This window comes from Danio rerio, chromosome 9 (genome assembly GCF_049306965.1).
Source record: "Danio rerio strain Tuebingen ecotype United States chromosome 9, GRCz12tu, whole genome shotgun sequence".
In the NCBI taxonomy this organism is placed as follows: domain Eukaryota; kingdom Metazoa; phylum Chordata; class Actinopteri; order Cypriniformes; family Danionidae; genus Danio; species Danio rerio.
In genome coordinates, this window is record NC_133184.1 from 33260870 (window position 1) to 33281164 (window position 20295).

The 20295-nt window shown below is 35.8% G+C and overlaps 2 protein-coding genes across 30 annotated transcripts in view; one reads left to right on the forward strand and one right to left on the reverse strand.

The window, feature by feature from the left end:
• The window catches only part of si:ch211-168k14.2, a 241568-nt gene extending 234338 nt beyond the window's left edge, over window positions 1-7230 (forward strand). For 17 of the 19 annotated variants that reach the window (XR_011016870.2, XR_012385502.1, XR_012385499.1 and 14 more), the window contains one exon: window positions 5028-6519. Coding sequence is in view for 12 of the 19 variants with exons in the window: in XM_073912848.1 (XP_073768949.1) it covers window positions 5028-5252 (225 nt within the window). In the remaining 7 variants the exon portion in view is untranslated. Of the gene's footprint in view, window positions 1-5027 lie in introns of all 19 variants that reach the window. The other 2 variants (XR_012385497.1, XR_012385500.1) reach the window with 1 other exon arrangement.
• An 84-nt stretch (window positions 7231-7314) lies between these two features.
• Window positions 7315-20295, reverse strand: part of nalcn (sodium leak channel, non-selective) — a 192014-nt gene continuing 179033 nt past the window's right edge. For 6 of the 11 annotated variants that reach the window (XR_012384932.1, XR_012384933.1, XM_073911846.1 and 3 more), the window contains 7 exons: window positions 19327-19459; window positions 16894-17009; window positions 14536-14693; window positions 14170-14320; window positions 11036-11185; window positions 10839-10950; window positions 7315-8324 (listed from right to left, as the gene is read on the reverse strand). Coding sequence is in view for 8 of the 11 variants with exons in the window: in XM_073911846.1 (XP_073767947.1) it covers window positions 8182-8324; window positions 10839-10950; window positions 11036-11185; window positions 14170-14320; window positions 14536-14693; window positions 16894-17009; window positions 19327-19459 (963 nt within the window). In the remaining 3 variants the exon portion in view is untranslated. Of the gene's footprint in view, window positions 8325-10838; window positions 10954-11035; window positions 11186-14169; window positions 14321-14535; window positions 14694-16893; window positions 17010-19326; window positions 19460-20295 lie in introns of all 11 variants that reach the window. The other 5 variants (XR_012384934.1, XM_009304740.5, XM_005167698.6 and 2 more) reach the window with 2 other exon arrangements.

A 20295-nucleotide genomic window follows, 5' to 3' on the forward strand; every position in this document is an offset into this window, starting at 1 on the left:
AGTGCCAGTATGCACTTTTTACTTTCACCGAATTGACAAAAATCTTACAAATAACCGAACAGTGGTCAGAAAACCCAACAGGAATTATACGACAATCTTTGACATAATTTATTTGAAACTTAAACATATAGAACCTGTCAAGTCTTGCCATAGAAATTTGGTTATCTTTGCTATGTACCCAAGTATATTGTCTATCATTTAAATGTACATTTCTCCACACATCACATAAATCACAAACTTGTACTAAATTCTTCATTTCTTTCTGCGAAGCATTATGTGGTTCTAAATGATTTCTATCCATTTTATCATTTTCTGTGCAATTAAAATCTCCACCTAAAAACAATAAATCTTCTGAATCTACATTATTGATAACATCACAAAACTTCTTTAAAAAAATTATTCTTTCAGCTCCTTTATTAGGAGCATAAATATTTAAAAACACCATTGTTGCATGTTCAAACTTGACTTTGACTTTCAAAAAACGGCCTTTAACTATTTCTTCTGTTTCAACAGACAGTGGAGACACTGTCTTAGCAAACAAAACAGCTACTCCTCCACTGTTGTAAGCCAAATGGCTCATAAAAATCTGACCATCCCAATCTTTCTTCCAGTTTATTTCATTAAGATTGTCACTATGTGATTCTTGAATAAACGTGACATCTAGGCGTTTCATTTTTATGAATTCAAATAAACACATTCTTTTCTGACTGTCTCTAGCACCATTTAAATTCAGAGTTCCAATGTTAAACACCCTCATAGTAAATGATGTTTTAAAAATAAAAGAAACAATCAGAAATACTGCAACCTTAACCAAGAACAAATTACACCAAATCTGGTTTTTCATCATTAAGGAGGTTTTTTTTCTTTACTTTACCCACTAATTTCCTTAGACGATAAACCTCTGTGTCTATGAATGCACCTTCTCTAGTCAGAATCTTTACATCTTTCACGAAAGCAGAAACATCTTCAAAATAATCCTCAGCCTCCACGTTTGGTAAAAATTTTGTTTCCCTCAGAAATTTCTTGATTCCCTCAGCCGTATATCTTTGTGTTTGACTTTCACTTTCATTTTGCGATGAAAAGGAATAAACTGAAGAACTGGAATCAGAAGAATCAGCATCGTTATCTGATATTATATAATCAGCCTTACTCTTGTCTTTTTTTGCTTGTTTGATCATTTTGTTTTCACTGACTTTTTTTCTTTTAATAGGAACTTTAAAGATTTGCTCTGGTTCAATTTCCATTTCCACTATCCCTTCACCTGTACTTTCCTTAGCTGTTCCAGCTGTGGAAAAAGTTGCCTTTTGGCTACTTGTGTCATCCTTAGAATTAATTGAGGTTTGAACAGCAGACGAGCCTGCTACTACCTCTGCCATAGTAGGAGCCACCGCACCTCCCCCGCCTCTCTCCTCAGAGACCGCAGCATCAGCCGCAGGTGCAGCGGCATCTACCGCGACAGACGCAGCCGCAGAAGACTCGCCTTGTACGTCTCCCTGACCTGTCTCACCTCCACTTGTACACGATCGAATTAAATGCCCAATTTTTCCGCACCCGAAGCACTTCATTATGCTCTCGGATGTTGCGTAAATGGTGTAATTGAACCCATCTACTTTGACATTAAACGATAGGTTTAATTCGTCATTGTTGTCTTTCAGAATCATATAAACTTGTCTTCTAAAAGACATCACATGTTTAAGCATGGGTGATTTACACCCAAGAGCTATTTTCCTGATCGGTGAAACTAATTTGCCAAAAGAAGATAATTCTTTTGCAATGCATGCATCGAAACAAACGGAGGTATGTTTGACACAATAATTTTCCTGGATGGACTACTAAGAGGAAGTACAGGTATGAGTTCATCATTTATCACCACTCCTTTTTGCACAATCTCATTAGTTTTTTCTATCGTGTTCAAAAACAAAACAACCGCATTGTTCATCCTAGAAGCTGAAACCACCGATGAACATCCCACTACTTCGCCAACCGCTAGAATACAATCCTCCACACTGGCCTTACACATGATTTTAATTCCATGACGCCGAGTCAAACTTTCACAAACTGCGTCTCCTGACGACGCCATACCTCCCGGCAACAAAACACGCCGGGAGTAAACTCACTACACTCACAAACACTAACCAACAGCACACGTATACAAACAACAAACAAAGAAAGAAAAGTTAGAAAGAGAACCATTCAAACTCACCGCACTTTCCCAACACTCGCTCACAACACACTCGCTCAGGCACATGCGCACACGCACAGAGAGAGAGAGAGAGGGAGAGAGAGAGAGAGAGAGGCAAAACGCGCCAAAGCCCGAAACTGAAAGCGAGACGTGACTTTTAAGGGGTTGTTTCATATGGATTTATTAATCATTCTTACTGTTCAGTGATCGCAAACTGCCGTAGTTTATTAAAGACGCAAACCTCTCACTGCACGTCAGCTGCGCGCCTTCAGCAGATTCCTGCAGCACGAGAGCTTAATGATTGTTTATGAGCGCCAAAAATGGCGGATCTGTCCGGTAAAATATCTGACTGCGTGTCACCGCATCCCTAAGGACTGTTTGTCGAAATATTTGACTGCATGTCACTGCATAACAAACGACTGAAAGGATATAACTAGAGAACTCTCCACTGTGCTACTGGATGAGAGCGTATGGCAAGCCGTTTTAGCATTTAAACCTTGTTCAGACTATCCATAAATATATTTAGAGATATCTCTAATTATATTTTGACTTGTCATAATTATAATTCGACTAGTCAGATTGGAAATATCTGCAAATATATTATGATAGACTAGTCATATTCCTCTATTGACTTCCATTGAAAAATATTTGCAGATATCTCTAAATAAGTTGACTAGTCACAATTGTAATTAGATATATCTCCAAATGAATTTTGACTGGTCAAAAATCCAATTCAAGATATCTACAACTGTAATTAGACTTTTAGTAAATTAATTAGAGATATCTTCAAATATATTTGTAAATATCTCTAAATATGATGAATTAAAGATATCTCTAAATATATTATGACTAGTAAAAACTCAGAGATATCAATTACAATTGTTACTAGTCAAAATTCATCTGATTTCGTACTAGTACAATTGTAATTGCAGATATGTCTAATTGTCATTCTGAGTAGTGGAATTATAATTATGACTAGTCAAAATATAATTAGAGATATCTCTAATATATTTATGGAGTCAGAACAAAGATTTAAATGCTAAAAAGGCTTGCCATAGAGAGCGTTTCTCACTGAACAGAGCACCGCGCAACCTTCTATGTAATGTATTATCACATGCACTAAAAGCATCCTAAAAGCATCAACACAGCCACATTCTGCCCCAGCAAGTCAGTTTCAAACATAAAAAAAAACAAACAAACAAACTTTGTGTCTGTTTTGTGGCAGGCAGATGACAATAGCAGGGCTGTATCTTTTAGTATTATATAGAATACTTTTGTTCTGCCAGATCTCCCGGGCAGGGTTTTATTTAGATTTATTTAGTTAATATTAGTTTTTGGAATTCTGTCCATTGGAAAGAAGTTCTTTCAGAAGAAGAACAGTTTTTTGAAGTATTATTTGTTTTTATTCTGTCTATTCAGTGTCCTTCAACAAGAACGGTGGTGGTGGGGTTCATAATATTCACAATGGTATTTTATTAGTTGTTGGTTTAACCACGGATGAGATAATGGCTTCTATGTTATTTTCTTTTCAATGACATTTCTAGTCACATGTTCAAAAACAACAGCCAATATTGCATATCTATAATTTATATAATGGGTATAATTAAACAATACTTTCACTATAACGTAAATTAGAAGTGTAATAGAAAAAATATATATTTTTGCGCCATTTTGAATTTTACTCGAATACAAATACAAATACAAATACTTTTCCCCCTCAACAAATACAAATACAAATACAAATACCGGCTGCTCCGCACATCCCTAATATATACATATATATATATATATATATATATATATATATATATATATATATATATATATATATATATATATATATATATATATATATATATATATTTATTTTTATAATGATGCCTCTTGTATATTGTTGAATTATTAGACCCCCATTTGATTTTTTTTTTAATATATCCCAATTTATAAATGTATAAATATGTTTAACAGAGCAAGGAAATTTTCACTGTATGTCTTATCATATTTTTTCTTCTGGAGAAAGTCTTATTTGTTTTATTTTGGCTAGAATAAAAGCAGTTTTAAATTTTTTTAAACACCATTTTAAGGACAAAACTATAAGCCCCTTTAAGCTATTTTTTATAGTCTAAAAAACAAACTATCATTATACAATAACTTGCCTAATTACCCTAACCTGCCTAATTAATTAACCTAGTTAAGCCTTTAAATGTCACTTTAAGCTGTATAGAAGTGTCTTGAAAAATATTTAGTGAAATATTATTTACTGTCATCGTGGCAAAGATAAAATAAATCAATTAGAATTGAATTATTAAAACTATTGTGTTTAGAAATGTGTTGAAAAAAATCTCTCTGTTAAGCAGAAATTTAAACAGAAAAAAATAAACAAGGGCGCTAATAATTATGGGGGTATATATATATATATATATATATATATATATATATATATATATATATATATATATATATATATATATATATATCCACCGGCTTGCTTGGATCGGGACTTGTGGAGCTGTGCTTAGGTGGATTTGAACTTTCAGCAGTGAAACTTATAGCACACTTGTTGAACTTCAACTCTGAAATCTGGACTTTACTAGAACTATGTTAAAGTGCTTTGGCACAATCTACATCGTGAAAACCGCTTTATAAATAAACATGAAGTGAATATAATGACAGTAAGCAAAGTAAGAACGTAAATACTTTGGAAGACAAATGTTTGCTCACCATCTCTCTTTAAAAAAAAAAAATCTTCATTTGAGTTTAACAAAGGTTTGGAACAAATAGATCTTGAGTTTTTTGTTTGTAATTGGTGTTGAGAGTAGTCCTCATCTCATCTGTCTCTCTGCAGGTCTTCAGATGTCTGCCGACTGACGCAGTGCTGAACTATAAGATCCTGAGGGAGTACACGTGTCGTCCTTGCATGGCGACTGAAGACCCGGCACAGGCCTGCTCTGAACTCAAGAAGATAAGAGGTTTTCTGGTCCAGTTTCCCTTGCATTTCCTTTCTGAGGAGAACCTTTTCCCTTCCTTCAACTCTAAAGAGGGTATGATGCCCATCGAGCTGTGGACGTAGAATCTCTCAACCCTTTAATGGCTGTTCTCTCTTTTTAAGCATGTCATCTAATGACGCTTTATGTGCTGTCAGCAGCATTCATACTTCTGTAGAGCCCAGGCCCGGATTGGCTAATCGGGAGGACCGGGAGAATTCCCGGTGGGCCGGTCTGTTTTTTGGCCGCGAGGGCCGGTGTCCCTAGCTCCAGAATCTGTTGCTCTCAGCAATCACACTTTTTAAATTTATTTATTTACTTGACCACAGCCTTTTTATTCATTATTATACCGCAACTCTTCTCTTTTGATCTATTTTAATGATGATAAAACTCAGTTGTGTCATCATTCATAAAACAGTTGTTGTGGTCGAGCGGATAGCACGTTAGGTTAAGACGCCGCGGACCCGGGTTCGATCCTCGTTAGAGTAATTTAGTGTTTTCATTTTTATTGATAAGACATATAATACTGTTAGGATTGTTGAACATTTGAAGTTCTAAAGCAGCTGTTTTCTCAAAAAAAAAAAAAAAGACGTGATAGTGTCATTAGAAACTGATTTGGAAATATTAATTTACTTACTTATTTTAATATAGTCAGTCGTGAACTGAGGTGGGCCGGTCTGAGGCTTGAAACTCCAGAGCTGAAAAGGTGTCCCACTCCGGCCCTGGTAGAGCCATACACTATCTCTTAGCTACCTGTAGATGCTAGCTTTAAAAGGATAGTTCTCATTTCCTCTGCTGGTTCCAGACCTGTTTTTCTCTCTTCTGTTGAACACAAAGGAAGATATACTGGTCATGTCAACCCTCCCGTTTTTCCCGGGATTGTCCCATATTTTACAGTTCTATCCCGCTATCATCCTATAATAGTATTTTCCCATATTTCTCCTGTATTTTCTCCCGTCTTTCTCTGAAGGGTGGCAAGAAACATTAAAGAGCCAATTCCTAAACCCAACCCATACTGCCGAACCACCAGGGAGGGGCTGCCCCTTGCTCTTAAATGTGAGTCTGTTCTGTCCTTTTGCTTTGTTTAGGCACAAAAACACTTTTAAATAAATATAAAACGGCTGGATTCTCCTTCTTTTTCATTACAGGTGCCGTCACCCCTCCTATTCAATGCTCAAAACAGTCATACAACGGTGCATGACTGTCAGCTGACACGCTCCATAGTAATAAACAGACGCTGTTAACCAAACGGTTTCTGTACACGCGATCTGAAGCAGAGCAAAAGTCTGGCTTTTTGGTGCTTGTTTGAACAGACATATACACATAATTAATAATAATAATATCTAAAGATGTCGATCTTGGTGTTTATTTTTATTTTTTTCAAACAACTAATTTCGTCTTAAATGAGCATAAGTCAGGAAAGCAAGTGAATGCTTTCATTATAATGTTAGATGTGTGCATTTTTAAAGTGACCTGTTATTTATAGTAATCAAACGAAAAAAAATCTAACAAATAAGAGATTCATATCCCTTATTATAGTGGGCATATCCCTTATTTTCAAATAAATAAGGGATATGCCCACTATAGCATTATATCCCCCAGCATTTATAAATATTTATTATTTTGAGTTCAACAGAAGAAAGAAATTTATAAAAGTTTACAACTACTAAAATGAGTAGATGATGATGAAATTTTCATTTTTGGCAGAACTTTCCCTTATAAAGGAATAATTGAGCCAAGCATGAACATTATCATATGTACCAGGTACTGTATTGAGTCAGTTTTGCCTGTTTATTATTATTTTAACATTGTATGACTCACCAGGGACCACAATTTTAGCAAACAAAAAAAAACTTTAATGTTCAACTGAAGACAAAAAAAGTCACCTGCATTTTGACTAGCCTGAGGGTAAGTCAATTAATTAGTCTTTTTTTTTATCTCATTAAATGTTGCTGTGAAGTCCCAAAGCTTCGCTCTTCTACTGTGTTCTGATGTCCCTGTAGGTTTATAACGAAACTCTTTTAATCAAATATACATGGCCGTCGCGGCTGATGATGTAAATAATTAACTTTGTTCTCTGTGTAGTCATTTCTTAATGTGTGCGAACGTCTTTTCTAAATGCTTCAAGAACAACACCAGCACTTCTGCTAATATCACACTTTTAATTTAAAAGCACGCAATAAACTGCTGCAATTGTCATTTTTACAAAATATATTAAGTAGAGTATTTCAATATATTATTTCAATTATAACTTATGCATCTTATAATATTTAAATCGTCTGGAAAAGTCACAATCACAAAGACACACATAATAGTACACTTACATTCACTGTCTTGCCACGCAGTAACGTCTGCAAGTGTTTGCATTTGATGAGCCGTAAGCCCACAGTGTACAACACAAGATAATCATGGAACTTACAAACTCCCATGTAATAAAGACAAATGACGTTGGCACAAAGACAAACAGAGAGAACGCTATGGCTTCGGTTAGGTGCGTCGCATGCCTAACCATTAAATCTAGATTATTAGACTCTTAAATTACGTTACATAAACTTCCTGAGGACGCATTTCAGCTGCTCGTTCATCACACATTTTTCTATGCTCACTGAGAAATTTCCAACACTGTAGAGTGAGCATTAGCATGGATGAAACCAGTAATTACTGTAAGTTTTTAATTAAGCAAAGTGGTTTGATTGGGTGCAGGAGATGCTGTAGTTCACCTCAACATGAAAATGTCCTCTCCATTTACTCATGCTCCAGTGATTGAAAACTTTTATGAATTTCTCTCTTCTGTTGAACACAAAACAGATATTCAGAAGAATGTTGGGGGTAAAAAGCAGCCATCAACATCCATTTTTCAGCATTCTTCAGTGTCTCTTCTTTTGGTTCAACAGAAGAAAGAAACTCAAACAGCTGGATGAGCAAACGTTCATTTTGGGTGAACTGTATCAGTTTAATGCAGAGTAGGAACACCTACATCGGTCTAATACAACAACATTAGAGCGGCTTTAAGCTTCAGATATCAATGAGGTCGTCTCCACTTTCATCACTTTCCACAGTCAGTTGACGCGTCCACCACTTCTTAACTTCAGAGCCTGAGGACGCCTCGTCAGTCACCGGGTTCATCTTACACACCATGGACTTCACGCTTGTGCGGCCTGAGAGACAAACACACACATACACACATCAACATGCAGAATGATTAACCATAAACAAGTTTTGTGTAATTTCCAACATTTTTTTTAAAACAAGGGAAATTTGCCATTCTGATTTATTAAATGGCAAACGATTCGCTTTACAATAAGGTTTACTTGTTAATGATGCCATAGAATGTGTCCTCACATAAAGGCCATTAGAGCAAAAGACCACAGGAAAAATACACAAATCAGAACATAAGACTGTCACTGATCATTAATGTGCCTAGTGAGATAACAAGTGATTCGTTGTTTCCTTTTGTTCTGATCTTAAAACATCTTTGTTTGGTTTCAAACCTTTAAAAAAACAAGAGGAATTCGGCATTTTGATTTATTATATGCTAAAATTGATATTTTAATTTATTTAAAAATATATATATATATTTTTTATTCATTCATTTTCTTTTCGGATTAGTCCCTATAATAATCAAGGGTCACCACAGTGGAATGAACCGCCAACTTATAGCACACATACACTGTGGCCAACTTACCTATAGCGCATGTCTTTGGACTTGTGGGCGAAACAGGAGCACCCAGAGGAAACCCTCACTAATAAACCATGGACTATAGGTGAACACAGGGAGAACATGCAAACTCCACACAGAAATGCCAACTGACCCTCTTGAGGCTTGAACCAGCAACCTTCTTGCTGTAAGGCGATTGTGCTACCAACTGCACCACCATGACGCCAATTTCGGAGTCAAAATTGATGGCTAAATCAGATCATGAACTCGCATTAACTTGGCAACATTTTGAATGACAAAAGACATCAAGTCATTCTGTAAAGCACACAAAGCTATTATTTGACTTTATAGACTTTATCTCATGTATGAGTCCTATGGATCTGTTAACTGAAAGCTTGTCAAATCAATAAGAGAATTCTGTCATTTTCCAAAGAAATTTTAAGAATAGCATGTTATTATAACAATTTAACATTCAAAATATGAGAACATTTATAAACAAGTTATTGGATACAATTTTGGTGGCACGCCTCACAGTAAGAAAGTCGCTGGTTCGAGTCCCGGCTGGACTAGTTGGCATTTTTGAGTGGAGTTTGCATGTTCTCCCCGTGTTCATGTGGGTTTTCTCCAGGTGCTCTAGATTCCCCCACAAGTCCAAAGACATGCACTACAGGTGTGTGTGTGTGTGTGTGTGTGTGTGTGTGTGTGTGTGTGTGTGTGTGTGTGTGTGTGTGTGTGTGTGTGTGTGTGAATGAGAGTGTATGGGTGTTTCCCAGTGATGGGTTGCAGCTTGAAGAGCATCTGCTGCGTTAAACATATGTTGGATAAGTTGGCGGTTCATTACACTGTGACAACTCCAAATTAATAAAGGGACTAAGCCAAAAAGAAACTGATGAAATGAATGCACTTTTTAAGAACTGCCTCATGCTTTTTCAGACTAGATGTTGAATTTTTTGACACTGATAAAAGTTTTGTTGCAGGTAGGAATAGTTTCCCTGTCCTGAGATAATTCATCCTTTTCCAGGTTTATAAGTAAAACTGTTGGTGTTTTCATGAGAATGGTTGTAATCGCAAATAATTTTCTGTGTCTTTCATTTTATGTCATGATTTTTGTGTCTACTATCTAAAGATTTTTTAATTTAGAACTGGTTGCCATATTCAATTACATAAGTCTTTTTATGTATTCATATTACTTTTGTAGTCATATTATGTAGTCATATTACTTTTGTCTACAATAATAATAATTTAATAATAATCAAAATTTAGGTCAAGTAAGTATCCTCAGCAGTAAATCAATGGAGAACTATTAAACAAATGTTAGGGTAAGAAAAGTAAATAAATGCTATTTTGAAATGAAAAGTTAAATGATTCATTGAGATGGATTGTTGGTAATTGTTTGGGTGTTAATGGCCAGATTGGTTAGCTTTACAAGAACAAAGGAAAATTCAGACCTGTGCCTACAACACAACATTTCAGTAGATTTAAGACTTTTTCAGGCCTAAAATTGTGATTTTGAGATTTAAGACATTTTAAGACTTTAAGACACCGCGGACACCCTGTATAATGGTCAAAATCCCCATGCTTACTTAAGTATTAAATGAAGAAACAACAATAAAATTTAAAGTATACACTTTGGGAATCTACAATACTAATATAAATAAATATATATATATATATATATATATATATATATATATATATATATATATGATGAAATACAGATATTTATATATTTTTATATTAAATAAATGCTTACTTCAGCCCTGAACCCTGTATCAGTAAATTCTATAGCACCTTTAATATTACTGTAATTACATAGATCAGAGCAACACTTCTATGGCATTCATTAGACAATGTTCATTTGAAAAATTGCAATATTTAATTTTGCAATCATACTGTTGTAGACAATTTTTGGAAAAATAAATGAGATATGGCTGTTACAAACAATCTTTATTTAGTATAGTACACTTTATACTGTACAGTCTATGCCTCATTTTTAAGAATAAAAGCTTTAGACCTGCAGGAAGTCTCCACTGTCCCAGCTTCCTCTGGGGTCGGTCAGCAGAGTCCTGTCTGTATCCACTGCGGTCTGACAGAGTGGGGCTCAGTAACGTCTGCAGGCCGCTGTTCTGCTGGGACACAACCAGAAACATGCGTTCAAAGCACTTCAGCACACTAAAGAGCACACAGAAGCATACGCACTGCTCTGTTTACCTCAGGCTGGGTGGGATTGTCCTGGTTGTGTGTGTTGGTGTCTTCGCTGGGGACGGTGGTCTCGATGCTGGGGGGGTTGAGCAGCCGCCGCAGGTCTTGCTGTTGACTCTCTCTCAGACTGAGGATGATGCTGCATGACTGCTGCTGTTTCTGGAAGAGAAGGATGTTTTTATTCAGCTCATCTGGCATGTCTAATATCAGCATCCAGTCTGATTCTACTGCAGTAAAAGCAAAGCGACTGCAGCTAAGCAATTCTATCCTATCTGTGCATCTGTTTTAGAGCTTTGACTTTGTTCACATCGGAGACTGAATGCACCTAATTGGGATTTCCTGCTCAAATCAGATTTGTTTGTGAGAAGAGATATCAAAGTTCCTTTCAAGGAAATCAGTTCACTCGCTGGCCAAATACAACAAAATACAAAGTTCACACTTAATTTTGATGGTCTATTTGAGTATTAGTAGACTGTCTGCTTAATAACTGTTGATAATGCTCCTTCAACAGACATTTAACTGACTAAAAGAAACATATCAACTTCAAGTACATATCAACTTACACTAAACCTAACCAGAACCCTAACCTAACAGTCTACATATAATCTAATGAGAATTAGTTGGCATGTAGATGCAATGTAACTTAAATACAACAAATGGACCATCAAAATAAAGTGTGATCAAAACAAATCTCTGATGTAATGAAATAATTTTTCAAACATATTTCAGTAACAAATTCTGTCCAATGAATGCCACTTATGCTCAAATAATGTTACACAGACACTAATTGTTTCTATGAGAATTCTAACAGGTAGCTTTACATTTCAGAAGAGACACATCAATTAGAATATAACGTTTCCAACCACTTTAAAGTCTTTCTATTTGTAAAGTGCATTGTTAGATGTTGGATTAAACTGAAAAGCAATCCAGAATAAACAAATCTGATCAACAGCAGACAATAAAACTTCTCAGCCTTTTACAGAAAATGTAATTTAACAAAAATGTCAAAATAATGCAATATTATACACATTTCATTTTGCATAATATTGGTGTCAAATTAAAAACATATACTCAGGAGATGTGTGGCTTTTGACCTATTACTTTTCTGTGTTGCTCCAGAATACATTTCACATATTTGTTTATGAAATAATAAAATGTTTAATAATAAATTTTTTAAAAATTACTTGAGCATTTTTAACTTTTTCATTTTGAGCATTATAAATTCTTAATGATGGATAACAAAGCCCAGAGTGTCTTCTTTCCAAAGATACATAAACTTTGAATGTAGACCAAATTATTCAGCAACTGTAAATGTTTTAGCTTGGAAAGATCATTTTTGATTTAGTGCCTCTGACGGTGAGGGAGAGAAGGACAATGACATAGCCTCGGGAAACTTTTACAGAAATCTCATTTTGCATGCTATCTTCATTAATTTTAAAATATAAACTCATGGAATACTTGGCTTTCAGGTCATATTTTTTCTAGGACATTACATTAATGTTTTCCCGTGTTTCTATATGGAAAACTAATATTAAACAGTACAATTTTTTTCCCTCATAATGTATAACTTTTAAAATACTTTTTACATGTAACTTCACCTTTTACCACAGTAAAGCTCAAAGTGTCTTCTTTCCAATGATACATAGTTTGTGTTAGTAGCTTACTGGAGTCAGGAACTGTTACTATTTAAAGTTAGGTAGGTGTAAATCCCCAAAACTGAGTGCTGAATAACAGGTTTTAAAGTAAAATGACAAAACTAAAAAAAAAAGATTAAAGTCAGATTAAAGTCATTGTGTTTTGAGAAAAAGTATTTAGGGGTTGAGGAAAATGTTGAAATATGTTGAGAATAAACCAAAAAATAAGTAGTAAAAAACACTGAGGCACTGTTCATGGTGGTGCTGCTGAATTGGTTGATGTGGATTGTACAACTGTGAGAACTGTTTATTTAATCCAGATCCCATGATTTTACACTCCGCTGATGCTAAATTTAAATGTTGTACATCATTTTCGTGTGTTGAACAGCTGCTGAATTTGTTTTTAAATGATCAGTGATGTTTCCGACTTTTCTTTTGGAATTTTGTCATCACAGGTTTTCTGTGTAAAGTAAGAATAGTTTAGATAAGATATTTTGCAATGAGCTCAGCATTCATTGAGCATGAAAGACCTTTTATTATTATGATGGCTTGAAAAAGCCAACATACTGTTATACTACATAAACTTCTTCTTCTGAGACTAATTTCTATATGCATCTCCTCCAAGACCGTTCATACTACAACCTCCAAACAAACTGGTCTGACTCAGGTTTACTATATCTTTTTCAACTGATCTGACTTGTGGTTTTTAAAAAATGACACGCAAAATTAAAAAAAGTCTCATTGACTTAACATTGGACCAAATGTTGAGACCACTTAACTTTGAGCCAGACTGTCATACAGACTTAAGGCTGGGCTCATTTAATACCAATCAGACTGCCAATCACTGATGACCTTTCAACTTACTAGCCACACCCTAGCAACTGTTCCATAGACTTCCGTTGTAAAACAAAAAACAAAAAAAACAACCATTGACTTTACATTGGACATGCTAATAACATACCACTTCATGCTAACAATATATTAATCCATACTAGAAACATACTAACAACACACCAGTCCATACTAGAAACATGCTAATATATATGTTATCTATTTGAGCCAACTGTTTCAAACTTATTTAAACTTTAAAACTACTTCAAACTTTCAGATGAGGCTTTCTCAGGCCACCATAAAGTTTATCCATGAACTTTACTTTTCTATTAAGTATTTATGATTATTATGGCATTTTCAGTCATGGTATCCAAATTACTAAAGTTTTCTCTGGTAAATATGCGCATACACTGGGTCTAGCCATCATTTGATTTAATACACTGCCCCACCAAATTTCGCCTGCAATTTATTTTACATAATTTTTTTTCAAAAATGAACACGATTCTTAGAATTTAAAGTTTATTCTCAACATTTTATCTAGTGAATTTTCTTCAAATCACACATTATAATGCCAATTAATCTTGAGAAGGTTGTTTATCATTATTATTGATAGGCGCTAATCCTCTTCTGTAGTCATCCAGCATCTGAATTGAACGATGAGTGTTTGTATGGACTCACGGCTCTGATGCGTTTCAGGCACTTCTTCAACCACATGCGGATGGTTTGTTTGGCCACTTCCTCCTCTATAGTGTATTCAAGCTGCTCTCTTGCCAACAGCTCCTCCAGCTGAAGACTCTTGCGGATATCAACTGAACGATACGACAGCATGCTGAAACACACACACATTCACACAATCATACATGACTTCATATGGGCCACAGAACATCAACAACACAGCAGTGAGGGTGGTACAATATGACCCTTTCAGTGCTAGCTGTTTTGTCTGGGTAAGAAGATCTTATCGCAGTAGATCTTATGTAGTCTGATTCGTTATAAAGGTAAAATTATGTGCTAGAATTAATAGCAGGCTTTTTCTTTTCTAACCTCAGTACATCATGAAAGGTGACGTCTCCTCCATTGTGCAGACGCTCCATCTCATAACACATGTGTTTAAAGAGAAGCTTGTCTTTGTCCAGATCCACTTCCAGACGACCTCTCAGCAGACGGAGCAGAAACTTCACCCGAGAGGTCGGAATCACTCCCTGTGTTACAAATTTTATTTTATTGTAATAGCAGATGCTGGATTAACAAACCTTATCCTAATAATAGTTTCTAGACTAAACACTAAAAGACAATTCTCAGATTATTGCTCTGTTTCTATATAAATACTGTAAATAATTACTATCATTAGCAACAGTTTAATCCCTTAAACTGATCCAAAACTAAAAATTCTCATCATTTACACAATGTTCACTCATTCCAAATCTGTTTGAGCTTCTTTATTCTGATGAACAAAAAAAGAAGATATTCTGAAAAATGCTGGAAACCTGTAACCATTGACCTATATAGTATTTGTTTATTCTAATATGGAATTCAATGGTTACAGGTTTCTAAAAAAAATTTAAATCAAGGTATTTTGTGTTCAAGAAAAAAAAAAAAACATTTTACAGGTTTGTAACCACTTAAGGGTGAGTAAAAAGAGAGTAAATTTTCATAACTGAGTCAACTCTTTTTTTTGATGAACATTACTGTCCCATTTGCTTAGCATTAGCAATATGCTCTTATTTTTGGTTTCATCCAAAATAGTTATGGAAGGCTGACACACTGATGTTTAATTAGTATTCTGATAAAATATGTTGTTACCAAAACTACAAATTATATATGCAGTATACACTCACCGGCCACTTTAATAGGTACACCTTACTAGAACTGGGTTTGACCCACTTTTGCCTTTAGAACTGCATTAATCCTTTATGGTATAGATTCAATAAGGTACTTGAAATATTCCACAGAGAGTTTTGGTTTATATTGACATGATAGCATCACACAGTTCCTGCAAATTTGTTGTTGCTGCACATCAATGATGTAAATCTCCTGTTTCAGCAGATCCCAAAAGTGCTCTATTGGATTGAAATCTGGTGACAGAGGAGGCCATTTGAGTACAGTGAACTCATTGTCATGTTCAAGAAACAAGTCCGAATTGATTTACGTATTATGACATGACGCGTTATCCTGCTGTAAGTAGCCATCAGAAGATGATTACACTGTGGTCATAAAGGGACATGGTCAGCAACAAAACTCAGGTAGGCTGTGCGTTGACATGATGCTCAATTGATACTAATGGGCCCAAGTGTGCCAAGAAAATACTCTTCTGCATACCTCGTTTCTAACAAGTGGTTATATGAGTTACTGTTGCCTTTCTATCAACTGGAACCAGTCTGGCCATTCTCTTCTGACCTCTGGCATCAATAATGCATTTGCGCCCACAGAACTGCTGCTCACTGGATATTGTTCTATTTCAGACCATTCTCTGTAAACCCTACAGATGGTTGTGCTTGAAAATCCAATTAGATCAGCAGTTTCTGAAATACTCAGACAAGCCTGTCTGGCGCCAACAACCATGCCATGTTCAAAGTCACTTAATTCATCTTTCTTCCCCATTCTGATGCTTGGTTTAAATTGCAAAAGATCGTCCTGACCATGTCTACATGCCTAAATGCACTGGGTTGCTGCCATGTGATTGGCTGATTAGAAATTTGAGTTAACAAGCAGTTGGACAGTTGTATCTAAAAAGGGGCCTTTGAGCGTACACTGCATATTTTTACCAGCACAGATCAGGATGTATAGTGCATAATTACCCAAAATATTTGATTAAAAGAAAATCACGGTTACTGCACTTTTACTATAATAAAGCCATGGTTAATTTCTGTTAGAGGTACAGTAATTAAGATTTTTACTACAATTATTTGTTGGCTCTGCAGAGTGTTCCAAATCAGCAGTTTGAGGTTCCTGTCTCAGAAGTCTAACAGGCGTCAAGGAAGCTCACTAGTTTTGAAAGCAGAGCTTGTGTCTCTAATTTTAGACACTGTATTTCCTGTGCTCAGCTGTTGCAGCCTCAAGTGTTTCTAACTGATCCCAGTACTAAGGTTTGATTCATTAGGGCCAGAAAATGACTGGTGTGCCTCATTGAACTCATCTAGATGAGCAGACATTACTGATCCTACGGGGGGAGGTCAAATCTGCACGCACTTCTCTCTGCTGCTCTCAATAAGGCTGTTTCTCCCTAATGAAGATGACAGCTCAACACCTCTCGCGATCTGTGACAGGCAGTAATAACCTCCAATTACTCTGGAGGTGAGAATGTGGATGCGTGTGATTCATTCATTTGCAGCTGCGGAGTGCATTAACTGAAAATCATCCCCACCGACAGGCGCTGATCACAGGCACGTCCCTCCTCCTCACCTCCCGCTTGTCATCCACCATGTTCCAGATGATCTGGAAGTGACGCAGGTCGTTGTAGCTTAGCAACTGGTCCTCTTCGGTGGAGTAGAACAAAGAGAAATTCTCCACAATGATGGCTGAGGGCGAGATGAAGTGATTAGGGTTGGCTTTACCTTTGGTTTGGCTTACTGTACTGAAGTGTGTGGCAGAAAACATGCTCTGAAGAGGAGTGACGATGATAATGCTTGGCTTGTATACACTTGCTGTGGTAGCAATGAACCTCACCTTCAAATGTGTCTGTTCATTTGTCAGATTTGCACAGCTAATACCTATTACAGCACTTCTTTCGGCGATGCTATGGATGTCTAGATGTGATTTGGTATTATATTTAGATTTGGTTACTACATACTATTCTGATTATATATATATATATATATATATATATATATATATATATATATATATATATATATATATATATTACAAACTAATTTTTCTGCATATAATGGCCTACTTGAAACTAAACCTGTCATTATCTGCGTCCCAAATGGCACACCATACACTATGCACTTATACACAATGCACTTACATACCCAACATCATAGTATATGTATGTAGTGTCGTACTAAATGGAACACTAACGTTTTTTTATTCAGTGAAAATTCTAACTGTTTTCCAGATGAAGTTTGATGGTTTCCAAATTAGTGAAATAAATGACCCAACTACCAAATAAAACCAGCCATGAGTTTAACCACATTTATCATCAGGAGGTGGTATAATCACTCTCGTTGGAAAATTCTCTCTTTCTTTTACAAAAAAAGTAATTTATCTTTTATTTATAATCATTATTAATAGCCTATTTAAGTTTAAGGTAGTCTATAGTTCTTTTTTCAGTGCATGATTGACTGCTTCTTCAAATACACAGAATATACTAATTTGTCATATTTGTGTTTAATTCGATGAAAATTCTGAAATTAGCCTAGCTATTTAATTTAAGTATGTTATATTTATTTAACCTATATAGGCTATTAAACTATATATTTATTTAAACTATATAAAATTTAATTACATCCAGTATTGTACCATTCATTTTGGCTTTAACAGTTTATTGATACCTAATTAAAGAACATTTAACTGAGTTCTGTGAAAAGTTTTGTATGTAGGCCTAAAGTCAAAAACGTAGTCCGCAATACTGTGTCTAAAATAAAACTATTTCTCTTATTAGAAAACAATAAATACAATTATTCCAGACGCAGCATTGTATTAGATTTTAGCAAAGATGAACAAAACATAAAGAAAACACCTCCACCTTTCTACGGAAAAACAGCCTGCCATGGGTGTCAAGTCCTGCGCCTTCAGAACTGGCCACTGCTGAGAATAAAGCTTAGCTGCCCCTACTGGTAACGTTTTTCCTGAGTCAGAGAATTTCTCAAGTGCTGCGGCTAACCGCAGTAAGTCATGGCATTCTGTTCCCTGAGACGTGCATTTCTAAAGGCCATATCTGCAGGTACTGTCACTGTTCAGGATTTGTTTACGTACATGAATGTGTGAAGTATGACAAGAAATGTATCAAAATTCAACTGATTTCCTGAAATAACTTTGCATTGTGGGTTTCCTCCAAAGGCTCCGGTTTCCCCCACAGCCCAACGACATGTGGTACAGGTGTTTATATATATATATATATATATATTGCATGTTCTCTCTGCGTACATACATACATATATATTTGTATATATTAATTTTCAACATGTTAGACCTAAACCATAATTTAATTTATTTAAAAAGTGAAACTTTCATATACTATAATGTAATATACTATAATGTTTCATATACTGTAATGTTTCATATAATATCACTGTCACTTGTTACTAATTAAATGGCTAAAAAAATAAAAACAATGAAACTAAATCTTTTGAACAATAGTTCAAAGATAAACTGTAAAATTCACCAAACATAAATTCAGTGAAAGCATTTTTGTGTGCATAACCTCTTTAAACTTCAGAGCTGTCGAACAGAATTCCATTACTTTCAAATTTGAACAGCAATTCTGCGTTCCGTTTTCAAATTGGTATAAGGCATTCTAAAAAAATCCCTTCTGATTAGTCTACAACACAGAGCTGACCACAAAACGAGCGCTATCTCCACACAGCCCATGAACCAAAAGCAATAGAGACAGAGAATAAACTGGCTTTGACCCAAAGTGATTCAAAGCCTCATTCATATTCAGCAGTGACCAGTGCTGAGCTCACAGAGAACCTTCCAGAAGGAAGAATCGCTCTGCTCTGAGAAAAACACCCAGATAATAAACATGGAAGGACGTCAGGAAGAAGAATGAGCGGTGTGTTTTATGAGCTAGTTTTGTCTAGCTTTTGAAACAGGAGGAAATGAGATGGCAGCCTAAGAGATGGAACAGGATATTGTGTTGGCGCTGAAAGAAGCCAAAGATCTGCTTACCTACGAGCAGGTTGAGCATGATGTAAGCGATGATGACATAGAAGGAGCAGAAGTAAATGAGGGCTCCAGCGTAGTTGCCGCAGTCCGTCTCCCAGTAGCGATGTTTGTCTGGGGTGCAGAACGGCGGCTGCACCTGAGCGACCCATAAACAAACAGTGTCAGCACATGATGGATAAAATAAAACATTTAGAAGAGTGTCTTAATACTAAAACCAGATACTGTACATATTTCTGAATCCATTTGATACATTTAACTGGAGGCAGCACAGTGGCTCAGTGGCAATGTCGCCTCACAGCAAAAAGGTTACTGGTTCAAGTCTTAGCTAAGCCAGTTGGCATTTCTGTGTGGAGTTTGCATGTTCTCCCCATGTTCGTAGGGGTTTCCTCTAAGTTCCCCCAAAGTCCAAAGACATGCGCTATACAGTAAGTAAACTGGATGAACTAAAGTGGCTGTAGTGTATGAGTGTGTGTGTGTGAATGTAAGAGTATTGTACATTGGTGCTTCCTAGTTCTGTGCTGCAGCTGAAAGGGCATCCACTGCGTAAAACATATGTTGGAATAATTGGCAGTTCATTCCGCTGTGGCGTCCCCTGATAATTAAGAGACTAAGCAGAAAGAAAAATGAATAAATGAACATTTAACATTTGTTTACTGTTCAAACAGTTCTATTTTTCTCCAGAAACACATTGACTGAGATCTTCCTGTTGTACACATCATCGGATAGGAAAAATCCTGCCCATTATTGGTGACATCTCCCTCAATGGCATGGAAACAGAATAAGAAGCAGTATTCAGCAGGTGTTTGTATCGGCTTATAAATGGGTCAGGAGCATAATCTTGGTCGCATTTATAGCAACAAACACCAAAATAACCAATTTTGAAACAAGTCCCATTTTCACAAGCTATTAAAATAATCTGCCAGAATTATTGATGATAGTTTACCTTGTTTGTTACATTATTTGAGTTTTGTT